This window comes from Aspergillus eucalypticola, assembly GCF_003184535.1.
Source record: "Aspergillus eucalypticola CBS 122712 chromosome Unknown BO83scaffold_7, whole genome shotgun sequence".
In the NCBI taxonomy this organism is placed as follows: Eukaryota; Fungi; Ascomycota; class Eurotiomycetes; order Eurotiales; family Aspergillaceae; genus Aspergillus; species Aspergillus eucalypticola.
In genome coordinates, this window is record NW_020290281.1 from 956,055 (window position 1) to 978,068 (window position 22,014).

The following is a 22,014-nucleotide window of genomic DNA, read 5'->3' on the forward strand; positions in this document are numbered from 1 at the left end:
CTTTACTTATATGTACAGGTCGTAGATGCTCTGAAATCAAGTAGAACAAAGATACGCTAGGGTGGTGGCTTTGGCACCCTCTTATAGTCCACCAGTCACGATTCTCAGCAGGCTTGAGTATGATATATTTAACATGACAAAGAGGAATCCATAGCAGCCTCGGAAGAAAGCCATTTCATTTTGGAACTCTGCATGTCCCTTCCATTCTTAGTATGTTCCCAGACAAGAGCAACGATTAGTATATATCTCCTTGCATCCAGTACCTGCTGGACACTTGCGCCAGCCCCAACGCCCAAGATTGTCACTGAATATATCATGATATCAAAGAGTAGTAGCCTTCAACAAAGTATGCTCATCCACTGTCATCAAGCAGGTTTTGAGGTGACCAATACTCGTTTTCCTCCGCTTGGGCATCTAGCCAGACAAGGCCATCCGCCAGTAGATCATCAATGACGGTCTGTGCCCGAGCCTTCTCCCAATTCAGATTCGCTTGAAGCATAGAGATGCTTACATAGCCAAGGACCTGAATAGCTTCGAGGACTGTAGCCTGATCGGTGTTTAGCTCTTTGGGAATCGATCGAATATATTGCTTGCTGCCGACATGTACAATCGAGAATCCAGAGCCCAACGGTTCCAAACTCTTGACAGCTCGGAGAACATCGTCACTGCATAACGCATGTCAGCTACTGTGCCACTCGTTATGGCTCGAGCAAAGGGTGAGTGAGTACGTACTCCGTAACCTCCAGTCCACTACCAATAGCCTTGCCCTTGCCTACTCGTTTCCGACACTCCTCAACACCTATTAACCCGCCGTTTTCGCTCCGGGTAGCGCGACAAAGTTCCACCACTCTAACAGCTACCTCAAAGTAGAAGTCGTTCATGTCCCCGCCCATGATCTGTGTCCAGAAGCTGCCAATCTCCCCTAGCCCTTTGCGCGCATTCTTTCCTTTGACATTGCTGGCTGCAAGGGGATCGACTCCAATAGCATTGCACATGCGGGCAAACTCCGCTCTAAACGTCGGGTTCGACTTGATCGTGGAGCTGTGTTCTAGCGCGAAGGTGTGGAGCAATGACTGGAATACGGACAGTTGCGTCTGTAGAGAGGAGAGATGCGAGGAGCGTAGGTTGGCGCCATGATTCGCAAATGACTGGCTGGCTTGAGTGCGATTGGCGAATGCGCCAAGACCAACTCCTCGACGAGTAGCCATGGCGATCAAGTGTCTGCTTCTTGAGGAGGGTTCAATTATCGGAGCGCGTGGGGTAACCACGAGAGCGCCAGATAGATGCTGTCATACTGCCACTGGCTCTTATCAGTAACTATCACCTGACCAGCGGATACCCTGATAGCGATAAGGGCTGGAATAATTCCAAAAGGAACAAATGGGCTGGTCAGTGCGGCTAGCCGTATGCGGCTTAGCGGGGGTATCCACCCACACAACCCATTTTTCTCGATTCGCAGCGGCTTTTTTCTTCCTTTTGATCTTCTTCCAGTACGACAGCCTTCGCCAATCGCCCAACTCGCGAACTCTACGGACCGTCACAATGGCCTCCACTGCTACGTGAGACTCCCTTTGAGATTCCCCTGCGGCTGATCGCTCGAGGTGCTTGTGAGGGTTACAGATATAGTCGTCCTTTCTCGCTGGAGATGCTGCGGCCTGAAAACGGTTGCTGAGCACCAGCTCGATTTTTCCCGCGACCGAGCCTCGCCCCTGAATCGCCTAAGACTTCGTTAGGAATATGAGGATTGGGTTTCGGCACGGTCTGGGGTATTGAGGTTGAAGGCACTGTGAACCTTCTCCTTGAAAACAATTGTTGTGAGCTATCGTATTCTACCATTGCGCCGTGATAGGGCATGGTATGGGGCGAAAAGCGTCAACACCACTTCCCGAGCGTTATGCTTGGGGTTTTGTCGGATGAGGATTATCATACTTGCTTGGAGTCGCCGCCGGCTTGCGAAGGTTGCTGCTGAAAATGCGTGACTAGTAGTGAGCTGGCCCGCGCGGGCTCCACAAGTGAAGAAGAAAAAAAATTTTTTCTTCAACCTCACCGATCAAATGGATGTCGTCGAGTGCTTTTTTTATCCATTGCCTTCAGTATGAGAATGTGGCACTATAGCTGCAATTCTTACACTCGGCGAAAGTCTGTGTAATCACTGCGGACAGACTGTACTGACCTTAACAGCACTGTCCCCACCAAGGAGCAGGTTCTCGTTCCCGAGACCCTCCTGAAGAAGCGCAAGAGCCAGGAGCAGGCTCGCGCTGTCGCCCGTGAGGAGGCCGAGAAGAAGAAGGCCGTAAGTTATACCAATTTTTTTTCTATTGCCTTTCCCTCTTCCTTCTATAGTGATGACAACAACCACTACGCGACTAGACTACGGTCGATGCTGTCGCTTCGTTAACCATCTTTCGGGGCTGAAAAAGAAGCTTCAAATGATTTTTATTTTCACAAGTCATTTGTCAAGACCATCTGCTAACAGATGAATCCAGGCCAACAAGGAGAAGCGCGCCGTCATCTTCAAGCGTGCCGAGTCCTACGTCAAGGAGTACCGCGATGCTGAGCGCGAGAAGATCCGCCTTGCCCGCGTTGCTCGCAAGGAGGGTAACTTCTACGTTGCTGACGAGCCCAAGCTTGTCTTCGTTATCCGTATCAAGGGGTAAGTTAAACCATCATCACTATGTCAGCATTACACGATATTAACAGCTCTATAGTATCAACAAGATCCCTCCCCAGCCCCGCAAGATCCTCCAGCTGCTCCGTCTGCTCCAGATCAACAACGGTACTTTCGTCCGTCTTACCAAGGCTACCCAGGAGATGTTGACCATCATCAACCCCTACATCGCCTACGGTTACCCCAACCTCAAGTCCGTCCGTGAGCTCGTCTACAAGCGCGGTTACGGAAAGGTCGACAAGCAGCGTGTTCCCCTCACTGACAACCAGATCATTGAGGAGAACCTCGGCAAGTACGGCATTGTCTGCATGGAGGATCTGATCCACGAGATCTACACCGTCGGCCCCAACTTCAAGCAGGCCAACAACTTCCTGTGGCCCTTCAAGCTCTCCAACCCCACTGGTGGTTTCCACACCCGCAAGTTCAAGCACTTCATCGAGGGTGGTGACTACGGTAACCGTGAGGAGAACATCAACGGCCTCATCCGCCAGATGAACTAGATTCATCATCATCGGTGATGGGCTTGTCCGTACCGGGTTGTTATGAGCTCCGAAATTTCCTAGTTAGCGGGTACTGGTCTAAAATCTGGGTTACAAAAATTTAAAAGCTTCGTACAACCTGACTTGATTCCTTTGTAGTTGAAATGTAGTTTCCATCCTGTAGGATCCCCGCCCTCAACCAGCCTCAAAAAGAAGTCTTTTACTGTGTACTACCCAGTACATAGACAACCGCTGCTGTGTTTGTGGGTGCTGGAAAAAAGCAAACAACTGTCACCTCATATATTCTGTACAGCCCCGAAAAAGTGAGTCTGAATTCTGTATACTTTTATACCGCCTTTGAGTAGGGTGGCAGAAAATGGTCGCCAGTCAGTGAGGGACAATATTGTATGATGTTGTCGAATTGGAGTTGGAAATTTGATTGGATTACTTATTATCTTGGGTTCTATTTTCTTGTAGTTCTTTTAGTTGGGGGGCGGTACGAGTTGTGGATCTATAGTATGAGGGAGGGTTGTGGTGGTATATATTGCTTCCACTGATGGTACTCATACCACGGAGAACAGTAATATGGCGTTCTACTATATAGTATACCATTAGCGTAATATCCTTTCTTTCTTTTACACACTATGTAAGTATTGGCTTGGTTCAAGTCTGTTTCTAATTTGGTGAAGAGATAACGCTTGGTACTAGTACCAGAGTGTATAGTAGTAGATGATCTATCTGTGTCAATATATATACATCTAAACCTCTACCATTCGGACTTCAAGAACGCAGAAATAGATATCCAGCACTCATATGTTGATAACCTCCTGCACTCTTCTATTCTTATCCACAACTAATCGAAGCTGTCTCCCCTCCCAGCCTGTCGGTGGAGCAGATGCTGTAGTAGCATGAGGGACAGGCTTGAACGTACCCTCCCGGAGAGTTTCAGTGAAGAGTTCATAGGAGGGATAGTCTGTATTTTCAGTCAGAATTTTCCCATCTGGATAATACTATTTGGCCCAGAAATGCTACTCACAGCCATCAACAAACTTATTAACCTGTTCCTCCGTCATACCAGTCCCCTTTGCAGCGCGAAGGGTCCTCTCTTGCTCCTGTCGCCAGTCATAGACGAAATGGAGGTCTTGCGCATCGCTGCATTATCAATTAGCATCTCGAGATAAAACTCTTTAGAAGCTGGCATAAGCCACTCACATATGAATCAACGCATCCAACTGACTGCAATCACCACCATCATTAGCTGCCATCTCTCAATAGCGACCGAGCAAACTTACTCAGTAATCACATCATACCCCCTCAACGCCTCATTAACCGTCTTGACATCCTCAAACTCCACGTGTCCCAATCTCCCCTTATACTCACCCTGGCCAGCAGCAGCGGCTTCCTTCAATCTAACCGCATCCTCCCACTTCCTCTTCAGCACCTCCTCATCCCACGCGCGAAACCCAACACACCACCCCTCAAAAATCACCACTTTCACCTTCTCCTCACCCTCCTTATTCACTACCTCCCACTGAGACGCAGGCACGCGGTCGCCCTGTCCCGAAAACGCTGACTTATCGTACGCCGGGACCGCGGTACGCTGGCCCGCGCGCAACGCCGAGAACACTTCCTTCGCTAGTGTCAGGTCATGGGTGCCGGGTTGTCCGCGATGCTGAAGGAGCGGATTAGAGGGGTGCGAGGCGGCGAGGTGTTCTTGTTGCGAGTGCGTGAGGTATAGGTCGTCGAGGGAGAGGGTTACCACGTTGAGGGAGTAGGGTGGGGAGCGGAGGGTGGATTGGAGGGTTGAGACCTTTTTGTCCCCATTTGATCTGATTGTTAGTAAACTGAATTGTTTCTTCACCTCCTTGAAAGGCATTTGAGCGTAATTATTATTAAGAGGAAGGGGTCATACCAGGACTGTTTTACCGGCCCCTTGCACGCCATTTAGACCGAGGAAGAAAGGCGGGGTGTTGGTGGGATGGCGGGCTTGGTGGGCCTGGAGTCGTTCCAGAAGGAAGGGGATGCAGTGTTGGGATTTGTCGTCGAATATTTCGGGCATTGTGGGGGATTGTATCTTATTTAGTGCTTTTATGGGAGAATGAGGTAGTACTAATAGATTTGTTTTATGCGTAGGTAGTATATTCCGGTGGCTACAGTGATATATACTGCTTAAGGTAGACTAAGCTTCGGAGGTGATCCGAGCGGGTGATTCTGCGGAGGACAAATGTATTGCCTGAAGGATAGGCCGGCATCATCTCTATGGGCATACTGCACCACTTGGTAGTCCATAGAAAGTTGCTGTATGTTTCATGAATAGTATCTGGCAGGCATGAATGTTATTGACTTTTGAGATTAATGTGAAAAGGATAAAGGGAGTAGCAGCACGTGGCATGACGTTGGCTGAGAATCACATGTCTGAGTCAGCAGGAAGTCGGTGATGTTGGTGGTGGCAGACATGATCAGAGTTGTCGATCTAGGTCATTCTTATATAGTTAGTTCCTTTTCAGACTGAACAAGTCTACTTGGATCGTATGAAGAACATCGACTTGGTGATAGTCCGTAAGATAGTCACATATAGGGAGAAAAAGAAAGGTGTCAGTCAACATAACCGGGATAATAGTTTCGGAGTATCTTGGCAACCGGGTGGAAATTGAGGAAAGTTCGAAGACACCAATTTTGTAGAATGAATAACCATGGGAGAAATACCTTGCTTCAATAATTTCGTAGTTAGTTAGTGTGTATACTAATCATGCCGTAGAATAATTATCGTGGAAGGGGACATCGGCATGTGAAGGCAGCATCATCTGCCACCCCCCGATCGGTTTAGCGCCAAACGATCAAACCTCCGAGCTTCACCTGTGAAAGATGCCGAGGTTCCCTGGTCCAGCTTGCCGAGCATTGCGACCGTCCTCTTCCCCCGGATTCTTCATCTCTTTCCCTCCCCCAGACCAAATCCCTTAAGCTTCTCCTCTCTCTCTCCAACTAAACTTTCATATAATACCCCGTCTCTTCTCCTCATTTCGCATTTCTGTCCTCTCCCTCTAATTTCCCCATCTCTCCACCTCCCCTCCCTCTCCTCCTCACATTGATTATTCAACATGTCTGAGCTGCGCTTCGACAACCAGACCGTGGTTGTCACCGGTGCTGGTGGTGGCCTGGGTAAGGCATATGCCCTCTTCTTTGCCTCAAGAGGTGCAAACGTTGTTGTCAACGACCTGGGTGGCTCTCATTCTGGTGAGGGCAAGTCGGCCAAGGTAGGTTGTGTCTATGCTTACACAGACTCTTTCCCCAACGCCCTTTGTCGAATCCCGCTGACTCCGGGTGTCTCTTCTAGGCTGCCGATATGGTTGTCGATGAAATCAGAGCTGCTGGCGGCAAGGCGGTAGCAAACTACGACAGTGTCGAGAACGGCGAAGCCATCATTGAAACCGCCATCAAGAACTTTGGCCGCATCGATGTCCTTCTTAACAACGCCGGTATCCTCCGGGATATCAGTTTCAAGAACATGAAAGACCAGGACTGGGACCTTATCTACAGAGTGCACACATATGGCGCATACAAGGTAGGCAGGATGCGTTCGCCTCTGCCTTCACGTGGTTGCTGACGCGAGGCTTTGTCTACAGTGCGCAAGAGCCGCATGGCCTCACTTCCGGAAACAAAAGTATGGCCGCATCATCAACACTGCTTCTTCAGCTGGTCTGTTCGGTAGCTTCGGCCAGGCGAATTACTCTGGTAAGCTTGGGTATGCTCGGAGTTTAGGAGCTGCTGCTGACTATATATAAGCTGCCAAACTGGGACAGGTCGGCTTCACCGAGACGCTGGCGAAGGAAGGTGCCAAGTACAACATCATTGCGAACGTCATTGCGCCAATTGGTATGTTGATTAGGCTCCCCTGGAAATGCAGTGGCTAATGTGAAACAGCTGCTAGCCGTATGACGGCCACCGTCATGCCCCCCGAGGTCCTGGAGAACCTCAAGCCCGACTGGGTTGTCCCATTGGTGGCTGCTTTGGTCCACTCATCCAACACTACTGAGACTGGTGGAATCTACGAAGTCGGTGGTGGACATGTCGCTAAGCTGCGCTGGGAACGTGCCAAGGGTGCTCTTCTGAAGACCGATGCTTCTTTGACGCCCGGTGCTATTGCTCGGAAGTGGAACGATGTCAACGACTTCTCCAAGCCGGACTACCCCACCGGACCCGCTGACTTTATGGGTCTCTTGGAGGATGGCTTGAAGTTGCCCAGCGCCCAAGCGGGTGAGGAGCCCAACTTCAAGGGCAAGGTTGCTCTGGTCACTGGTGGTGGCAACGGGTATGTATTACTGCAGATAAATGATGGCTATCTGTCGATTCTAACGTCCTCATAGTCTCGGTCGTGCCTACTGTCTGCTCTTTGCCAAATATGGCGCTGCCGTCGTTGTGAACGATCTCGTCGACCCCGAGCCCGTGGTCCAGGAGATCAAGAAGATGGGCGGCCAGGCTGTTGGCAACAAGGCATCTTGCGAAGATGGCGAGAATGTCGTCAAGACTGCCATCGATGCCTTTGGCCGTATTGATATCCTGATCAACAACGCTGGTATCTTGCGTGACAAGGCTTTCACCAACATGAACGACGACCTGTGGAACCCTGTCCTCAATGTCCACCTGCGCGGCACCTACAAGGTGACCAAGGCTGCCTGGCCCTACATGCTCAAGCAGAAGTATGGCCGCATTGTCAACACGGCCAGCACCAGCGGTATCTACGGAAACTTTGGCCAGGCCAACTATGCCGCCGCGGTATGTTTCTGCCAATACTGATTTTCTAGCGTCTTTCACTAATTGTCTTAGAAACTCGGAATCCTTGGTTTCTCCCGCACTCTTGCTCTTGAGGGTGCTAAATACAACATTAAGGTCAACACCATTGCCCCCAATGCTGGTACCAACATGACCCGTACCATCATGCCCGAGGAGATGGTCCAGGCGTTCAAGCCTGACTACGTTGCTCCCCTGGTGGCTCTTCTGTGCTCAGACATCGTGCCTGAGCCCAGCACCAAGGGTCTGTACGAGTGTGGCAGCGGCTGGTTCGGCCGCACTCGCTGGCAGCGTACCGGCGGTCACGGATTCCCCGTCGACGTCAAGCTTACCCCTGAGGAAGTGCTCAAGCACTGGCAGAAGATCACCAACTTCGACGATGGCCGTGCGGACCACCCTGAGGATGGCCAGGCCGGTTCGGAGAAGATCATGGCCAACATGAGCAACCGCAGCGGCGGTGACTCGGAGGGTGGCAACAACATCCTCCAGGCCATCGAGAAGGCCAAGCAGGCCACCACTGACGGAACCTCCTTCGACTACGAGGACCGGGATATCATCCTCTACAACCTCAGTGTCGGCGCTAAGCGCACCGATCTTCCCTTGGTGTACGAGAACAACGAGCACTTCCAGGCTCTGCCCACATACGGTGTGATCCCTTGGTTCAACACCGCCAACCCCTGGAACATGGATGATATTGTCGCCAACTTCTCCCCCATGATGTTGCTGCATGGCGAGCAGTACATGGAGGTCCGCAAGTTCCCCATTCCCACCGCCGCCAAGACCTTGACCTACCCCAAGCTCATCGATGTCGTGGACAAGGGCAACGCCGCCCTCGTCGTCTCCGGCTACACCACCAAGGACGCGAAGACCGGCGAGGATCTCTTCTACAACGAGTCGACCGTCTTCATCCGTGGCAGTGGCGGCTTCGGCGGATCGCCCAAGCCCACTGCCCCCCGCCCCAAGGCCGCCGTGGCGCCCTACAAGGCCCCTCAGCGCAAGCCCGATGCGGTTGTCGAGGAGAAGACCTCGGAAGACCAGGCCGCTCTCTACCGCCTCAACGGTGACCGAAACCCTCTGCACATCGACCCCGAGTTCAGCAAGGTCGGTGGCTTCAAGACCCCTATCCTGCACGGTCTCTGCTCGCTGGGTGTCTCTGGCAAGCATGTGTTCAGCACCTACGGTGCCTTCAAGAACCTTAAGGTCCGCTTCTCTGGTGTGGTGCTGCCCGGTCAGACCCTCCGCACGGAGATGTGGAAGGAGGGCAATGTGGTCATCTTCCAGACCACGGTGGTAGACACCGGCAAGCCTGCCATCACGGGGGCTGGAGCCGAGCTGTTGGAGGGTGCCAAGGCCAAGTTGTAAAACAGGAGAGTGGTGTGATAGATCAGACTGTATGTACATAATGTCATGAATTCATTTTTTTGTTTGAAACCAGTTATTATACATTGAGTAGCCCGTACGGTACATGTACACACCGTAGTAGATGTCAAGAACAGGCGATCTACATGCATTTTCACCTACGTCAACTGTAAGCCTCGTCGAATTCAAGTCACTCATCTGTGTTGCCACAAGCAGTCCCAGAAACCCCAAATGAGCCTCAGGCAGCATCGAGTAAGGGTATCTTGATCTAGTTAGTACTTTGCTTGTTGGTGACAGACATAGATAAGTAGTCTGTCTGTCTATTTATTGCTATCAACTTAACTGGATATACTGATATATATGCATCAAGTGAAATAAACTAGTCAAGGTCCCAAAGCGGCTATATACCACCACCATGAATCCACAGTATTCTCAAATCCATCCAGAATCATGGGAAGATAGACAGATGCCCATTCCTAACCACTCCAAGCTACCATTTGCGCTTTGCGCACTTCCCCAGTATGCAGGCAGCTAGCTGGATTGCTCCTAGTCGATGATTGCCATTACACGGTATGGAGGAGATGATGTGACGAGGATGGGTTACTGCGATGGAGATCGCCATGCGTGAATTTGATGGCACAGTGGTATGGAAGACCATAGCGGTATGCTTCTATGGGCACAGAGTATGGATCCGACATCCGTCGTCGGGGAAGAAGATGTGAACCAGTCGTGGAATTGGCGGACGGTGGGGAATGGGCCTGCTTCGTGTAGGTGGTTGATGCTGAAGATTCTATCGTAGAATTGTTCCCATGTTGTGAAGAAGGAGGATTCTTTAACATCATAATTGGGAAGGTCGGGGATTATTGATGGTGTGAGTCGCACACACTTGTTCTTAGGTGGCATTGTGTATGATGGGGGTGAATGGAGTGGTTCTAAGTTGTTGTGGTGGGTTGTATTCCTTTGATTCTATAGACTACGGAATGGTAGGCTGGACCAGGCACCAGTAGGTGCTTATTCCAGGCATCCAATTTAAAGGAACTATAGATCTGGATAGAAAAACGTGTGCATATTTCGGGTGACAATGGTGATCTCATTCCCTTTCGAATATGAATATTCGAGGAATATGCCATCCAAATAATACACGCCAATTAAGTATCTTGTAGAGAGCCCTAGTCAAGCCTTTAAAAAATTATGCTTTTGTTGGGTCAACATTCATCTTACCAGGCAGAATTCAGCCTCAAACTGTCAGATTCGGAGCGGGTAATTAGGATGCAGCATAGCCTCATCGTTGTGCTATCAATACATAGTTGTACATTATTAGCTGAAGTATATTCGGAGAAAGTGTTGGGTGGAGCATTGAACCAGTCCCGTGATTGGATCATTTGGAGTAAAGTCACGGAGGTCAACTCCTCCCGATTGATTCATTCCATCATTCCGCTTCCCATCATCTTCCCATTTCCCATCCAACTGATCACCCCATCATCTTTCCCTTCCCCCCCCCCACGCCCCATCCCACGCCGTCTTCTACCATCTCCCTGGCTTCCCGACACTAAGCTGGAATTAACTTCGCCCGCCAGATACCCTTCCTTCTGGCCAGACGCCTTCCCGTCTACCCTCCGACGATCATGTAGCAAGCTCGGTCTTGCGCCCCTCCGTCAGTGCAACGATGGTGCTCTCCCTATCTGTCCCAAGCTTGTCTAGATCCACCACCTCCTCCGCGCTTCGTGCCAGCGACAGCAGCAACTCTACAACCATCAGCGAGGCTCTCCGCAACAATCCTTTCGGAATCACCTCCCGATCTCGCTCCCTCGCCGCCTCGAATACCACCTCCGAGGAACAGAAACGAGAACAGGAGGAGCTAAACCAGGCTCTGCAGACCCTCGCTCAAATCTTTCCCGATATTCGCATTGAAGTCTTCCGAGAGCTCCTGGTCCGATTCGATGGGCAGAGCCGTCTCCATGTCTGCGTCGAGCAGTTGCTACGTCACAAAGAGGCGTGGGTAGCCGGGCGATGGAACGTGCCAGCTGGGACTGGGGGAACGGAAGAAGATGGCAAAGATGATCTACAACAACAACATACCGGACATGAGCATGCAGTCCCGCCCGATGAGCTATTTCGGACAAACGAATATAAAGCTGCCGTGAAGGCGGCTCTCACGAAGGAGTTTAATGGTCTGAGCAAGAGTACGGTGGAGGCAGTGCTGGCAGAAGTGAATTTCTCTTATCTGCGAGCCCGTCCGACTCTGCAAGATCTTTCCCGGAGAACCTGGCGTGCGACCTTCAACAGCATTCTCCCTTCGTTCAAGCGCGGTAAAGATAAGAACGAGCATCCACTCATCGTGTGGCAGCGTCAGCCAGATGGTGACATGATCCCGCGGCTGAAAAAGACGGAGTGTCCGGAGTTGGACCGGGAGCTGTATCGGGCCTTGCTGGCACCCCTGCTTCGAACCAGACGGGAGGAGAGACTAGACAGAGACCAGAGGTTGGCGGAGGAGCTGAACGAGACAGAAGCCAAGGAAGCTGATGCTGTTTATGAGTGCGAGTGCTGTTTGGACGATGTGACCTTTGAGCAAATCTCAACATGCTCGGACAATACGCACATTATCTGCTATGGCTGCATCCGGCGAACCATCCACGAGGCTCTGTTCGGTCAAGGCTGGGGTAAATCGGTCGATGTGGAAAAGTCAACGTTGAAATGTTTGGCGCCATTCGATCACGACAGCTGCCCCGGGACCTTGGACCCAGCGATCGTTAAGCAGGCTATCCTGCTTGACAAGGCCGGACCCGAGACCTTTACAAAATTCGAGACGCGCCTTTCCTCCGAGGTTCTGCTCAAGTCCCAGCTGAAGCTCATTCGGTGTCCGTTTTGCTCGTACGCTGAAGTTGATCCGGTTTACCACCCGTCTGCTCAAGGCCTTGTTTGGCGCTTTCGTCGCGACGGGTTTCTCTCTACGCTTCTGATTACCATCTTCTTACTCGACTTGATACCCTTACTTATCATTCCTCTAGCGATTCTCTATTTCATCAACTCTTCTGCTGTATTCATTATCTTCCAGAACGCTCTTCTCAACCTTTGTCTCAAAAACCGACCCAAGAAATTCACCTGTGCGCACCCCGCATGCCGACGCGTCAGCTGCATCACCTGCCAGAAACCATGGCGTGACCCTCACGTGTGCCATGAACCACTTCTTCTCGACCTGCGGGCCACCGTTGAGGCTGCTCGCACTGCAGCTGTCAAGCGCACCTGTCCGCGCTGCGGCCTCTCATTCGTCAAGTCCTCCGGCTGCAACAAATTGACCTGCGTCTGCGGCTATTCCATGTGCTACCTCTGCCGCAAGGCTCTTGGTTCTCCGATCAAGTCCGCAAACCGACTAGGACGACTTCGACCCCGCCGTCGCGCCAACCTTGTAGAGAATGTTGATCCTGCAGCCGGACTAGACGCTTTGAACGACGAACAAGAAGCCGGCAACGACGACGAATTCGAAGAAATGGAAGGCTACAAGCACTTCTGCGAGCACTTCCGCATTGATCCCGGCTCACGCTGCACGGAATGCAACAAATGCGAGCTCTACCAAGACGAAGACGAAGAAGCCGTAGCGCGTCGTGCTGGCGAGAAAGCCGAACGCGAATGGCACGCTCGTCAAGGCACGACCGGTGTAGGCATCGGGACTCTTCGCGTGAACAATGATTTCTCAAAAGCCGAGGGTAAACGCCGCGGCAATGGAAGGTTGATCCTTCATCATCATGGCAAGGGCATGAGTTACTGGCTGGATGAGGTGTGGCGGGATGGCCGATGGCGAATAGAGGGACAGACGTTGGTAGACTGGGTTGTGGAACGAGTCCTAGTGATTGATGAATTTTAGCTCCTCTTCTTTTTTTCCCCCCCTTCTGTGTTAGGCGTCTCGGGGTGTTTCGGGCATTGTTGATTCAGCTGGTCTAAATGAATCATACAGCAGATTGAACGATTGAACGATTGATTGATTGATTGGTTAAAATTGATGTTGCTGCAGCATAGCTTGCTAGATTGATTGGATTGGACTGGCTTGATGATGAAGACATGATCAACGACCTGCTTTCAACTTTTCCGGGTGTTACACTAGTACTATTTATTAAATGAATGGCTTCTCAAGAATGACTTTTCACATCACTTTTGTCTATTTGATTTGGTACTTCTGTACTAAAGCCACTAGCACGAGAAATAGCCTACCACGCACCCCCGTCACCAATTACATCTATACCCTCTATCTTACCCGCATAAGAAAAAAACTACTAATCCTCCCCATCTCCTCTCTGCTCACCTCTCCTCCCCTCCTCCTTCAACCGCTCATCATCCGCCCTCTCCAACCCCACCTGCGGCATCAACCCAACCGCCAAGAGAAACGCCAATGCCGCGAGCGCCGCATTCACCGTGAACACGATCCTGAAGCCCCGTTTGTACGCGGGGATAAGCAGCGCACGAGCTTCTGCTGCTTCGTCCGCGGGGAGTTTCGATAGGTAGTTGGATGGGCTAGCGAGGAAGGATTGTTTCTGCGATGTGGTTAGGTGCAGGGTGTTGATGGTGGTGGAGAGGAGATTGTTTCTAGTACGTTTTGTTAGTGGTGCTTCTGGTGGATGAATCGGGGGTTTATACGTACATGATTGTGCCGGATATGGCGAGGCCGAGGGTGCCGCCTAGGTTGCGGATGAAGCTGTTTTTTGGGGAGGGAGAGGTGTTAGTGCGTGATGGATTATGGGGTTTAAGAGGGAGGCTTGGATGGGGCTGGGATGGATGTACTTTCGGAATGAGGTTACGATGGCCATGTCTCGTCTGGCGACGCCGGCTTGGACGGCGATTAGGGCACTGCAGTAGGTCAGGTTGGTATTGTGAGTTGTCATGGGGTATGTATGATGGGTGGAAGGGCTCACGGCTGTAATGTGTTTCCTGAACCTATACCTGTCAATAGGCCGTAGCCTATCTGTTTCCCTAGATTGGATGTCTCGTTTAGGGTCGACATCAGGCCTAGTCCGATGGCCCAGATTATCCAGCCGATGAGGATGGATTCGCGATATCGGCCCACCCAGTGGACGACTAGGCCGGAGAGAGTGCTGCTTAGAGCTGGTGCAGTTTGGGTTTAGTGTGAGCATGGGATTGGGAAGTAAGAGGGGTGGTAGATGGGGCGAGGCAACGTACTCTGTAACAATGTGATGGGTAAAACCATTGCACCAGCCTTGGTAGTCGAGTAATTGAACACAAGCTGATAGAAGGTCGGGATGTAGTACAGCATGACTATGATGTTCCACCCGTTGATGAACATAGTCAGACATGCTCCATTCACAATGCGCGATTTGAATATATGCATGGGTATCAGCGGATACGGATGCCCCTTCCATTCCCATAGGACGAACGCCACACAGACAGCAAACCCCACGACGAGCGTCGCTATAACGTGTGCCGATTTCCAGACATACTCGCCACCGCCCCATGTCAATCCGAGCACTAGCACTGCCGTGCCTCCTAGAGCGAGAAAGACGCCAAAGAAATCGACGGCTTTCAGCTTCGCTTTCCAGTCCCCGGTGACTTTCCGCAAAGGCATGAAGAACATCACTGCAAGAATTGAAATAGCCGTGAGCGGCAGCATAAGCCGGAAGATCCATCTCCACGAGTTGTGGGAGATCGGGGATAGAGCACCCCCGATCACAGGGCCGATGCCGTTGGCGATGGCTATTACGGCGCCGAGGATGCCTTGATATTTACCTCGCTCGCGGAGTGGTACGACGTCACTGACTATCATCTGTGCGATGGACGTGATCCCGCCGCCGCCGATGCCGGTGAATGCGCGGAAGATAATTAGCTGCGTGGCGGTCTGTGCTAGAGATGATGCTAGCGAACCGAAGAACATGATGGCGAGGCCTACGTATAGGACGTATTTTCGCGACCAGATGTCAGAAAGTCGCCCGTATAGAAGTTGGAAGCAGGTTGATGTTCTACATTGAGTTAGTGACTTAGAGAGAGTCATGTCTGGCTTCTGGGCTGGACGTACAGGAAATATCCTCCTGATATCCACGAGGTTTTATTGCTGGCGTCCAATGTATTGCCGATTATGGATAAACTCCCGGCTAGAGTGGTCTGGTCCATGACCGCTACTAGGTCAACTGTCGAGCATGCTAGGAATATCTGCGGCAAGTTAGATAGATCGTTGATAGTCGAGCGTCCATGTGATGGAAGATACCGTGATGATAGTGCTCAATGGCACATAGTTCGTCTGCTCGTTAAAGCAGGGCGGTGATGCCGCTGGTCTGCTCTCGTCGCCGCTAGACTCGGTGGCAATATCTCGAGAGACACTTGATGGATTATCATGCTTGACTTCATCCTTAATTGAAGTCGTAGGCATTTTATCTCGCTGAGGTCAATGTCCTGAGACGAGGGCGCGAGCCTATCCAGGAGTAACGAAAGGGTCAGTTGACAAGACTGAGCCTAGTTATCGCTGTAAGGCGCTATAGGCTTCCAAGCGAGGATTTGTAATAAAACAACTAAGACCGTGAAGTAAAATTGACTCAAGGAGGAGGGCTAACTCGGCAGCGACAATATTACGGCGCAAAGAGGTACATGCAGTGGACGGCTCCTTGCGTGTCAGGGCCACCTCCTCGCCGGTTAGGGCTAAAAGGGAAAGGATCGACTAAATCAAGGCAAATGCCCTCGTGCTTTCGTATAAGGTTGCAGCTACTATGCCGTTGTGACTTGTGGATCTTTTGAGGTACCCCCCCTTCTAGACATGGTGCTATTACATATGACAACCTTGGAATGTTGGGTTCCGTCATCAGAGGATAGGCCGCGGAGCGTAAAGAACCCAGTATAGCGAAGTCGAGTTCAACGACCTTGAGTCCGGAGCTGTTTTCAGAGTAACTTCGATTACTTGAACAAGAGTCATACGTAGAACGTCAATCTGAGCACATTTGCGCCAGTCTTCGACGAATAGGAGTTCCACCCAACCCACTCCCTTGAATAAGTGCTCAACGTGAGACACGGACCTTCCTGAAGCGGCCCTGAGATGTGCATAAAACCAAGCTCAGTGGGACGCTAGCGATGCGCCGAATGCGAAGATCACGCCGGAAAGAGCGCATCTCGCGCGTGGGAGGGTGACTGCATGTTTCTGTAGCAGGGCCGTATAATTTGATGCTCCCGTCCCTGGGTGATTGTTGGCTCAATATTGCGGTCAACACTCCCGTCAATACTGATAGTCTGACATAATGGCCAACATTAACGAGCATAATGTATACTTTGGACCGGATGCGCTCAAGAAGTACTTTGATCCGGATTGCCAGCCTCCGTTACCTCTGGTGGAGCTGCCCGATCGATTGAACCCGTTCCACCAAGATGGGGTACGGATCTATGCCAAAATGATGACAATGCACCCGGCGAACAACGTGAAAGCCATACCAGGTATGTTGGCCCTCAAGAGTTCCCTTGTGCCTGGCCCTGGCACTGACGGAACAAGCGATGAACCTGCTCGAGAAAACCGTGGTGCCTGGCAAGACCAAGACAATCGTGGAATTCAGCTCAGGTTCCACAGTCATCTCGATGTCTATGCTCGCTCGATTGATGCATGGTATTAGCGACACCAGGGCTTTCCTGAGTAACAAATCCACCGAGACTAAGTTACGGATGATGCAGTTCTTCGGGCTGGATGTCACCCTGTTCGGTGGCCCATCTCAACCTGACCCGTTAGATGAACGCGGGGGCATCCAGACTGCTCGGGCGATGGCCATGGGGTCTGAAGAGATTGTTAACCCCAACCAGTATGACAATGACGACAACTGGCATGCACATATCCGCTGGACTGGCCCTCAGATATTCAAGCAATTACCAGAGATCAACGTACTCTGTGCCGGGATGGGGACCTCGGGGACGATGACAGGATTAGGGACCTACTTCAAAGAAATCAAGCCATCTGTGCTTCGGCTTGGAGTGTGCACTGCACCCGGGGACCGGGTTCCAGGACCACGGACATTTGCCCTGATGCAGGTACAGGAGTTTCCCTGGAGGGAAGCGCTGGACGTGCACGAAGAAGTCAGTTCATATGACGCGTTCTCGTCATCCTTGGACTTGTGTCGCGAAGGGGTCGTCTGTGGGCCGTCATCCGGTTTGAGTCTGAAGGGACTTTATCAGATGCTGGAGAAACGCAAGAGGGCTGGCACCTTGCGACAATTAGCGGGACCAGATGGTTCGATCCACTGTGTCTTCTTATGCTTCGATCTGCCATATCAATACGTTGGCGACTATTTCGAGAAACTAGGGCCCGAGAGGTTTCCTCCAATTCGCAATCAGGTGGGTCGGCGAGCTACGTATATTGAATTGAGGAGCTCGGGTATGCTGACTGTTGTTCTTGTAGAACCTCGTTGGTGTTGATCTCTACCGGTATGATGAGAGCTGGGAAAGAAGTCCTGTAGTTCTGTTCACCGACTATTACGAAATACCCCAGTGCTTTTCAACCCACCCCTTGAGCGCCATGGTGCTCCGGCCTCTGCACTGCGTGTTGGATTTGAGGACCGCGGGAGACTTTGGCACTTGGCACCTCCCGGGATCAGTAAACATTCCCCTGCACAGTCTCGACTCTCATACAGCCAAGCCATTCAGCGACGCAGACGTACTGGAGGCACAGTGGCTGGAGTTGGAAGCGTTATTCAGCAATGCAGATGTGCTTGGCAAGTTGAGTGGCCATCAGGTGCTAATGCTCTGCTACCATGGGGATACCGCGCGGGTAGCCAGTAGTGTATTGCGGGCCAAGGGGATAGCAGCGGATAGTCTCCGCGGAGGATATCAAGCGCTGAAAGATCATTTGCTGTGGGGAAGCAGCAGCAATGGGGTGGAGTCAAACCAGGTGGGCAAAGCAGCCACCGCAACAGTAGAGGCTGTGGATGCAGCAGCAGAAGATGCAGCTGTTGCCGCTGCAGTAGAAACCGCAGTGGTGGTCACGGACCCACGCTAGACCGAATGAGGGATGCAAACGATAACGTTGCATCTCATCGTTTCAATCGATTTACTCTCTTCTTCTTAATGTACCTCCTCGATGATGATATCTCAGCTCCTCATTACTTGGTTATTCCAAAGTTAGTTTATTATTACTAATTCTGCTTCTCCACCCGTTATGCCCTTTCCCTTCCGCATAGGGTTAGAAACTATCTAGATGCGTCAAGCATCCATTTACTTGCAGACTGCTCCATATCCTGCGCAAATTTGCTCACCAGCCAGCCTATACATAGATGAGCTATTAGATGATGGAATCAGCAAGAAAGTACATCGTAATTTCCCATTCATTCCGTTAGTCAGATTGAAAGGTCATGCATGCTAAGCACACCGAGCAGAATGACCCCAAACACGGCCCGCATGCGTATGCATTCCACGCTAACCGGAGAAATGTGCTCAATTGTGAGCAATCCTCAGCCAATGAGCAACTCGCTGTTATAGGGCAGCATCATGTTGCCAGGTGAAGCTGCTGCTACAACACTGGGGAAAGGGTCTGGTGTTCCGTACCATGGATGGTGGTTGTCAAGGCACGCGAAGCAGCTGAATCATGCTGTTGCATCTCCCTGTATCTAGGGTCCCCTGCTCGATCATACAAAACTCAACACTTGAGACACATGGCCCTTACATGGATCATTCTGTTGACCTTGTTCCTGAACCACGTTGTGGATGTAAGAAGTGCATACAGAAAGCGTCATCATATCGAGTTCTGCAGACTGGTGTCTCTGCTCACTAACCTTTCCTCAACATGGGGCTGCCATGGCTGGACCAGCCGGTTATGCTACATTCTTCCCGGGCTGATCACTGCACCTTGACCCCAGAGCAGTGTGCCTATCGTGACGCACATTGGAGATACTGGTACGCCTCAATGCTCCCATATAAGTGACCCTATGTTAATCGTGTCTTCATAAATAGGTATCAATCCGACCACGTCTATGCTTTGAATACCATATACTTTCTATGTGCGACTGTCGGTGTTTTCTCCCTTCTGCATCTGATTTCCAAGTATGGTCCGCAGTCCTTCAAGAGGACTACAATATGGCGACGATCAACGACAGTGGGAAGATATCTTGCCTACCGATGCTTCCAACTACCCGTGCTGCGCTCTAGCACGTCGTCGTTGGGGGTCATTCTCCTGGTGTCGGCTGGAGTAGTATTCTTCTTGGGTTGGTCCTTCAATACTCAAGCACTAGAGCCCTTGACTGACTATACCAAGCCATGACACTGGGACCGCAGCCTTACTACTGGCCCAATACAGAAACGGTCTCCTATGGAGGTAGCCCGCCAATTGCGACGAGAAGTGGATGGATGGCCCTGGCTCTGCTGCCATTTGTCTTGTAAGGCCACTCTCCAACCGACGGCAATATAACCGATAACTGACCTCAAGTAGAGCATTGAGCGCAAAGGCTAATCTTATCTCAACTTTGACCGGCGTGCCTCACGAAAAGCTTCAAGTATGTCTATAATGAGTTTGGCAAGATAAAAACTGACCTTGCCCAGGTGTTTCATCACTGGACAAGTTATGCTATGTTTGTCCTGGCGCTCGTCCACACCTTTCCTTTCATTATATACCACATTGATCAAGGCGATATGGTCGACCAGTGGAAGACGGAGGTTACATACTGGACTGGGGTTGCTGCTATAATCCCGCAGGCATATCTAACTTTCATGTCATTGCCAGCCATCAGGTCCGCCTCCTTAATACTAAACTATCAACTCAAACTGACCCTTACAGGAACCGATTCTACGAGTTCTTCAAAGCCACTCATTTTCTTGCCGCTCTGGTATTCATCGTATTTTTCTTCTTGCACTGTGACTTCCGCTTGTCTTCATGGTAGGCTCCCCTAGACTACCACACCATGTATCCCGCTCACCATACCAGGGACTACTTCATCTCCGCAGGGGCAATCTACATCCTCAGCTTATGGATATCCAACATTCGCACCTACTTCATGCATGGCCGCCACACAGCCACAATCGAACACCTCCCCTGCGGCCTCGTCCGGATCCGCATTCCGACAATCATGGCCTGGCGCCCAGGCCAACACGTTTTCGTCCGATTCTTCAGCCTCCAGCAAGGCATCCACTGTCTCAGCGCCCACCCATTCACCATCTGCTCCCTCTACCAGGACTTCGAGCAAACCGGCAAAGCCCCTGAAATCATCTTCTATGTTAAGCCGCGCCGCGGACTAACAGCCAGTCTGGGCAACACTGCCCTCGAAAAGCCGAACTCATCTGAGACAGTGCTCCTCGAAGGCCCATATGGCGGGATTTCCGAATCCGTCGATTTCGCCCGGTTTGACTCCTACGTCATGATCACCGGAGGCACTGGCGGTGGCTTCTCCCTGGCCATTTTCGAAGCAGCACTGCGGACTCATCATCAACAACAACAACAACCCACTGCAACAATCCAAGTACATTTTGCAACCCGCACCGCGGCTCTCGCAGACTGGTACCGGGAGCAAATCAAAGCCAAGCTTGCAGCCTACAACGTCTCAAGCGACAAGATCTCCCTCTCCATTCACGTCACCACGAAGGACTCCCTCTTGTCCACCCCAGCTTCGGGATCGCCCTTGATCCCAGACTCAGTGGAAAAGAGACAACCAGGGGATTCCGTCGATTCAGTTTCATCACAGGTGGACATTGCGGATACTGTTGTTCAGATGGGGAACCGACCAGACATAGCAGGGATTATCGCAGCCAGCACTACATCCAACACGTCGAGACGCATCGCAATCTTTACCTGTGGCCCGGGGTCCATGATCCGCGACGTGAGAAACGCAGCTGCAGAAGCGCAGTGTCAAGTTCTGAAGAAGGGTAGCAGTGTGGAGGAAGTCTATTTGCATACGGAATCATTCTCGTGAGCCCTTCCTTTCACTCTGCTGTAGCGACTGAAGATCTAAACTAACAAACCTTCAATAGGTGGTAATATATTTTTTCCTTTGGTTTTGGTATAGAATTTGAACATGAATACTTTCATGCTCGCTTCTTTTTATACATTTGCTTGTACCTAGTTTGACTTTTCCATCTTTTGATCTTTCATCTTTGCTTCTTGTGTGATACTACCACCCCCGCCTCCTTCCTCCTCCCTCTTTGCTAGTTATTCGAGCATATACTTACACCTATTGTACCTTAATACCCTCACAATTACCCACTAAAAATATAGTATCCATATGAAACCTTCCACCACTTACTTTACTTACGCTTACAACTTCCACTCCAGAGTTGGCTCCAAACTGATATATTAATAGCAGAAGGGATACTACTAATTACTAGTAGTACCTAATAATACCTCTATCATAAAGCACCGTACATACCCTAGTACGTACTTACCTAGTCGTAGTACTAGAATGATCGCTCTGTTCTTCGAAACGAATGAATCATATACTAGTATATATATCTCATTTATTTGGGCTTCAGTCCAATCCAATCCAATTCATCTCATCCATCTAAACCACTAAGTTCCTCAATTGCCCAAAGTCAGATCAGATCGATCGATATAATACCAAGTGATAGAAGATCTAGATAGCCAAGCTATCAATCATATAACACAGACAATTCAAGTACATCTCATCTCAGCTCATAATCATCCAAAACCAGACATTAGCTAGTACGTCAGATTCTCTAAATCTATAACCCGAACAGAACACACACACGCACGGAGGGAACACCGATGATTCGAAAAGGAAAGAAAAAACATAGGTATCAACGAATAGGCGC

The 22,014-nt window shown here is 50.8% G+C and overlaps 9 protein-coding genes across 9 annotated transcripts; 6 read left to right on the top strand and 3 right to left on the bottom strand.

Moving 5' to 3' along the window:
• Window positions 1-18: 18 nt before the first annotated feature.
• On the bottom strand, window positions 19-1,256 carry BO83DRAFT_415782 (ESCRT-II subunit protein SNF8). The gene is made up of 2 exons (XM_025534659.1): window positions 733-1,256; window positions 19-665 (listed from the first exon to the last, which is right to left on the bottom strand). Exons 1-2 carry the CDS (start codon window positions 1,206-1,208, stop codon window positions 353-355), a joined length of 789 nt encoding a protein of 262 aa, XP_025390287.1. The 5' UTR covers window positions 1,209-1,256; the 3' UTR covers window positions 19-352.
• A 286-nt stretch (window positions 1,257-1,542) lies between these two features.
• Window positions 1,543-3,289, top strand: BO83DRAFT_435956 (60S ribosomal protein uL30; the record flags this gene model as incomplete). The annotated part of the gene is made up of 4 exons (XM_025535925.1): window positions 1,543-1,559; window positions 2,182-2,293; window positions 2,487-2,653; window positions 2,709-3,289. 4 exons carry the CDS (start codon window positions 1,543-1,545, stop codon window positions 3,166-3,168), a joined length of 756 nt encoding a protein of 251 aa, XP_025390288.1. The 3' UTR covers window positions 3,169-3,289.
• Window positions 3,290-3,857: 568 nt separating this feature from the next.
• On the bottom strand, window positions 3,858-5,165 carry BO83DRAFT_376885 (TDA10 family protein). The gene is made up of 4 exons (XM_025530844.1): window positions 4,440-5,165; window positions 4,360-4,383; window positions 4,184-4,299; window positions 3,858-4,120 (listed from the first exon to the last, which is right to left on the bottom strand). Exons 1-4 carry the CDS (start codon window positions 5,021-5,023, stop codon window positions 3,957-3,959), a joined length of 888 nt encoding a protein of 295 aa, XP_025390289.1. The 5' UTR covers window positions 5,024-5,165; the 3' UTR covers window positions 3,858-3,956.
• Window positions 5,166-6,053: 888 nt separating this feature from the next.
• On the top strand, window positions 6,054-9,310 carry mfp (putative peroxisomal multifunctional beta-oxidation protein (MFP)). Its single transcript, XM_025530845.1, has 7 exons — window positions 6,054-6,401; window positions 6,482-6,709; window positions 6,771-6,879; window positions 6,931-7,020; window positions 7,069-7,456; window positions 7,512-7,920; window positions 7,972-9,310. Exons 1-7 carry the CDS (start codon window positions 6,246-6,248, stop codon window positions 9,295-9,297), a joined length of 2,706 nt encoding a protein of 901 aa, XP_025390290.1. The 5' UTR covers window positions 6,054-6,245; the 3' UTR covers window positions 9,298-9,310.
• A 1,501-nt stretch (window positions 9,311-10,811) lies between these two features.
• BO83DRAFT_376887 (E3 ubiquitin-protein ligase) lies at window positions 10,812-13,418 on the top strand. The gene has a single exon (XM_025530846.1). The coding sequence runs from the start codon at window positions 10,961-10,963 to the stop codon at window positions 13,154-13,156; it is 2,196 nt and encodes a 731-aa protein (XP_025390291.1). The 5' UTR covers window positions 10,812-10,960; the 3' UTR covers window positions 13,157-13,418.
• Window positions 13,419-13,556: 138 nt separating this feature from the next.
• Window positions 13,557-15,762, bottom strand: BO83DRAFT_228614 (putative MFS drug transporter). Its single transcript, XM_025526878.1, has 7 exons — window positions 15,503-15,762; window positions 15,314-15,447; window positions 14,464-15,257; window positions 14,199-14,388; window positions 14,068-14,133; window positions 13,928-13,981; window positions 13,557-13,872 (listed from the first exon to the last, which is right to left on the bottom strand). The coding sequence occupies exons 1-7, from the start codon at window positions 15,662-15,664 to the stop codon at window positions 13,563-13,565; spliced, it is 1,710 nt and encodes a 569-aa protein (XP_025390292.1). The 5' UTR covers window positions 15,665-15,762; the 3' UTR covers window positions 13,557-13,562.
• A 758-nt stretch (window positions 15,763-16,520) lies between these two features.
• BO83DRAFT_462046 (putative cysteine synthase B) lies at window positions 16,521-18,259 on the top strand (the record flags this gene model as incomplete). Its single annotated transcript, XM_025537278.1, has 3 exons — window positions 16,521-16,713; window positions 16,769-17,598; window positions 17,663-18,259. 3 exons carry the CDS (start codon window positions 16,521-16,523, stop codon window positions 18,257-18,259), a joined length of 1,620 nt encoding a protein of 539 aa, XP_025390293.1.
• Window positions 18,260-18,716: 457 nt separating this feature from the next.
• On the top strand, window positions 18,717-19,339 carry BO83DRAFT_228675 (uncharacterized protein). The gene is made up of 2 exons (XM_025526880.1): window positions 18,717-19,152; window positions 19,210-19,339. Exon 1 carries the CDS (start codon window positions 18,810-18,812, stop codon window positions 19,107-19,109), a length of 300 nt encoding a protein of 99 aa, XP_025390294.1. The 5' UTR covers window positions 18,717-18,809; the 3' UTR covers window positions 19,110-19,152; window positions 19,210-19,339.
• BO83DRAFT_228672 (ferric reductase family protein) lies at window positions 19,340-21,474 on the top strand. Its single transcript, XM_025526879.1, has 6 exons — window positions 19,340-19,631; window positions 19,685-19,748; window positions 19,795-19,982; window positions 20,030-20,128; window positions 20,177-21,154; window positions 21,217-21,474. The coding sequence occupies exons 1-6, from the start codon at window positions 19,513-19,515 to the stop codon at window positions 21,221-21,223; spliced, it is 1,455 nt and encodes a 484-aa protein (XP_025390295.1). The 5' UTR covers window positions 19,340-19,512; the 3' UTR covers window positions 21,224-21,474.
• The last annotated feature ends 540 nt before the right edge of the window (window positions 21,475-22,014 follow it).

What these genes read in the sequence shown, in the direction of transcription:
- BO83DRAFT_228675 (XM_025526880.1), top strand. Translation starts at nt 18,810, where the DNA reads ATGGTGGTTGTCAAGGCACGCGAAGCAGCTGAATCATGCTGTTGCATC.
- BO83DRAFT_376885 (XM_025530844.1), bottom strand. Translation starts at nt 5,023, where the DNA reads ATGCCTTTCAAGGAGGTGAAGAAACAATTCAGTTTACTAACAATCAGA. An exon ending in TTGGATGCGTTGATTCATAT is followed by an intron (nt 4,300 to 4,359) that starts GTGAGTGGCTTA and finishes TTGATAATGCAG; the next exon opens with CGATGCGCAAGACCTCCATT. An exon ending in TAATAAGTTTGTTGATGGCT is followed by an intron (nt 4,121 to 4,183) that starts GTGAGTAGCATT and finishes CTGAAAATACAG; the next exon opens with ACTATCCCTCCTATGAACTC.
- BO83DRAFT_228672 (XM_025526879.1), top strand. Translation starts at nt 19,513, where the DNA reads ATGACACTGGGACCGCAGCCTTACTACTGGCCCAATACAGAAACGGTC. An exon ending in ATGTCATTGCCAGCCATCAG is followed by an intron (nt 19,983 to 20,029) that starts GTCCGCCTCCTT and finishes TGACCCTTACAG; the next exon opens with GAACCGATTCTACGAGTTCT. An exon ending in GACTTCCGCTTGTCTTCATG is followed by an intron (nt 20,129 to 20,176) that starts GTAGGCTCCCCT and finishes TCACCATACCAG; the next exon opens with GGACTACTTCATCTCCGCAG.
- BO83DRAFT_228614 (XM_025526878.1), bottom strand. Translation starts at nt 15,664, where the DNA reads ATGCCTACGACTTCAATTAAGGATGAAGTCAAGCATGATAATCCATCA. An exon ending in ACCCATCACATTGTTACAGA is followed by an intron (nt 14,389 to 14,463) that starts GTACGTTGCCTC and finishes AAACTGCACCAG; the next exon opens with CTCTAAGCAGCACTCTCTCC. An exon ending in TCAGGAAACACATTACAGCC is followed by an intron (nt 14,134 to 14,198) that starts GTGAGCCCTTCC and finishes GACCTACTGCAG; the next exon opens with TGCCCTAATCGCCGTCCAAG.
- BO83DRAFT_376887 (XM_025530846.1), top strand. Translation starts at nt 10,961, where the DNA reads ATGGTGCTCTCCCTATCTGTCCCAAGCTTGTCTAGATCCACCACCTCC.
- mfp (XM_025530845.1), top strand. Translation starts at nt 6,246, where the DNA reads ATGTCTGAGCTGCGCTTCGACAACCAGACCGTGGTTGTCACCGGTGCT. An exon ending in ACACATATGGCGCATACAAG is followed by an intron (nt 6,710 to 6,770) that starts GTAGGCAGGATG and finishes CTTTGTCTACAG; the next exon opens with TGCGCAAGAGCCGCATGGCC. An exon ending in GTCACTGGTGGTGGCAACGG is followed by an intron (nt 7,457 to 7,511) that starts GTATGTATTACT and finishes ACGTCCTCATAG; the next exon opens with TCTCGGTCGTGCCTACTGTC.
- BO83DRAFT_415782 (XM_025534659.1), bottom strand. Translation starts at nt 1,208, where the DNA reads ATGGCTACTCGTCGAGGAGTTGGTCTTGGCGCATTCGCCAATCGCACT. An exon ending in AGTGGACTGGAGGTTACGGA is followed by an intron (nt 666 to 732) that starts GTACGTACTCAC and finishes TGCGTTATGCAG; the next exon opens with TGACGATGTTCTCCGAGCTG.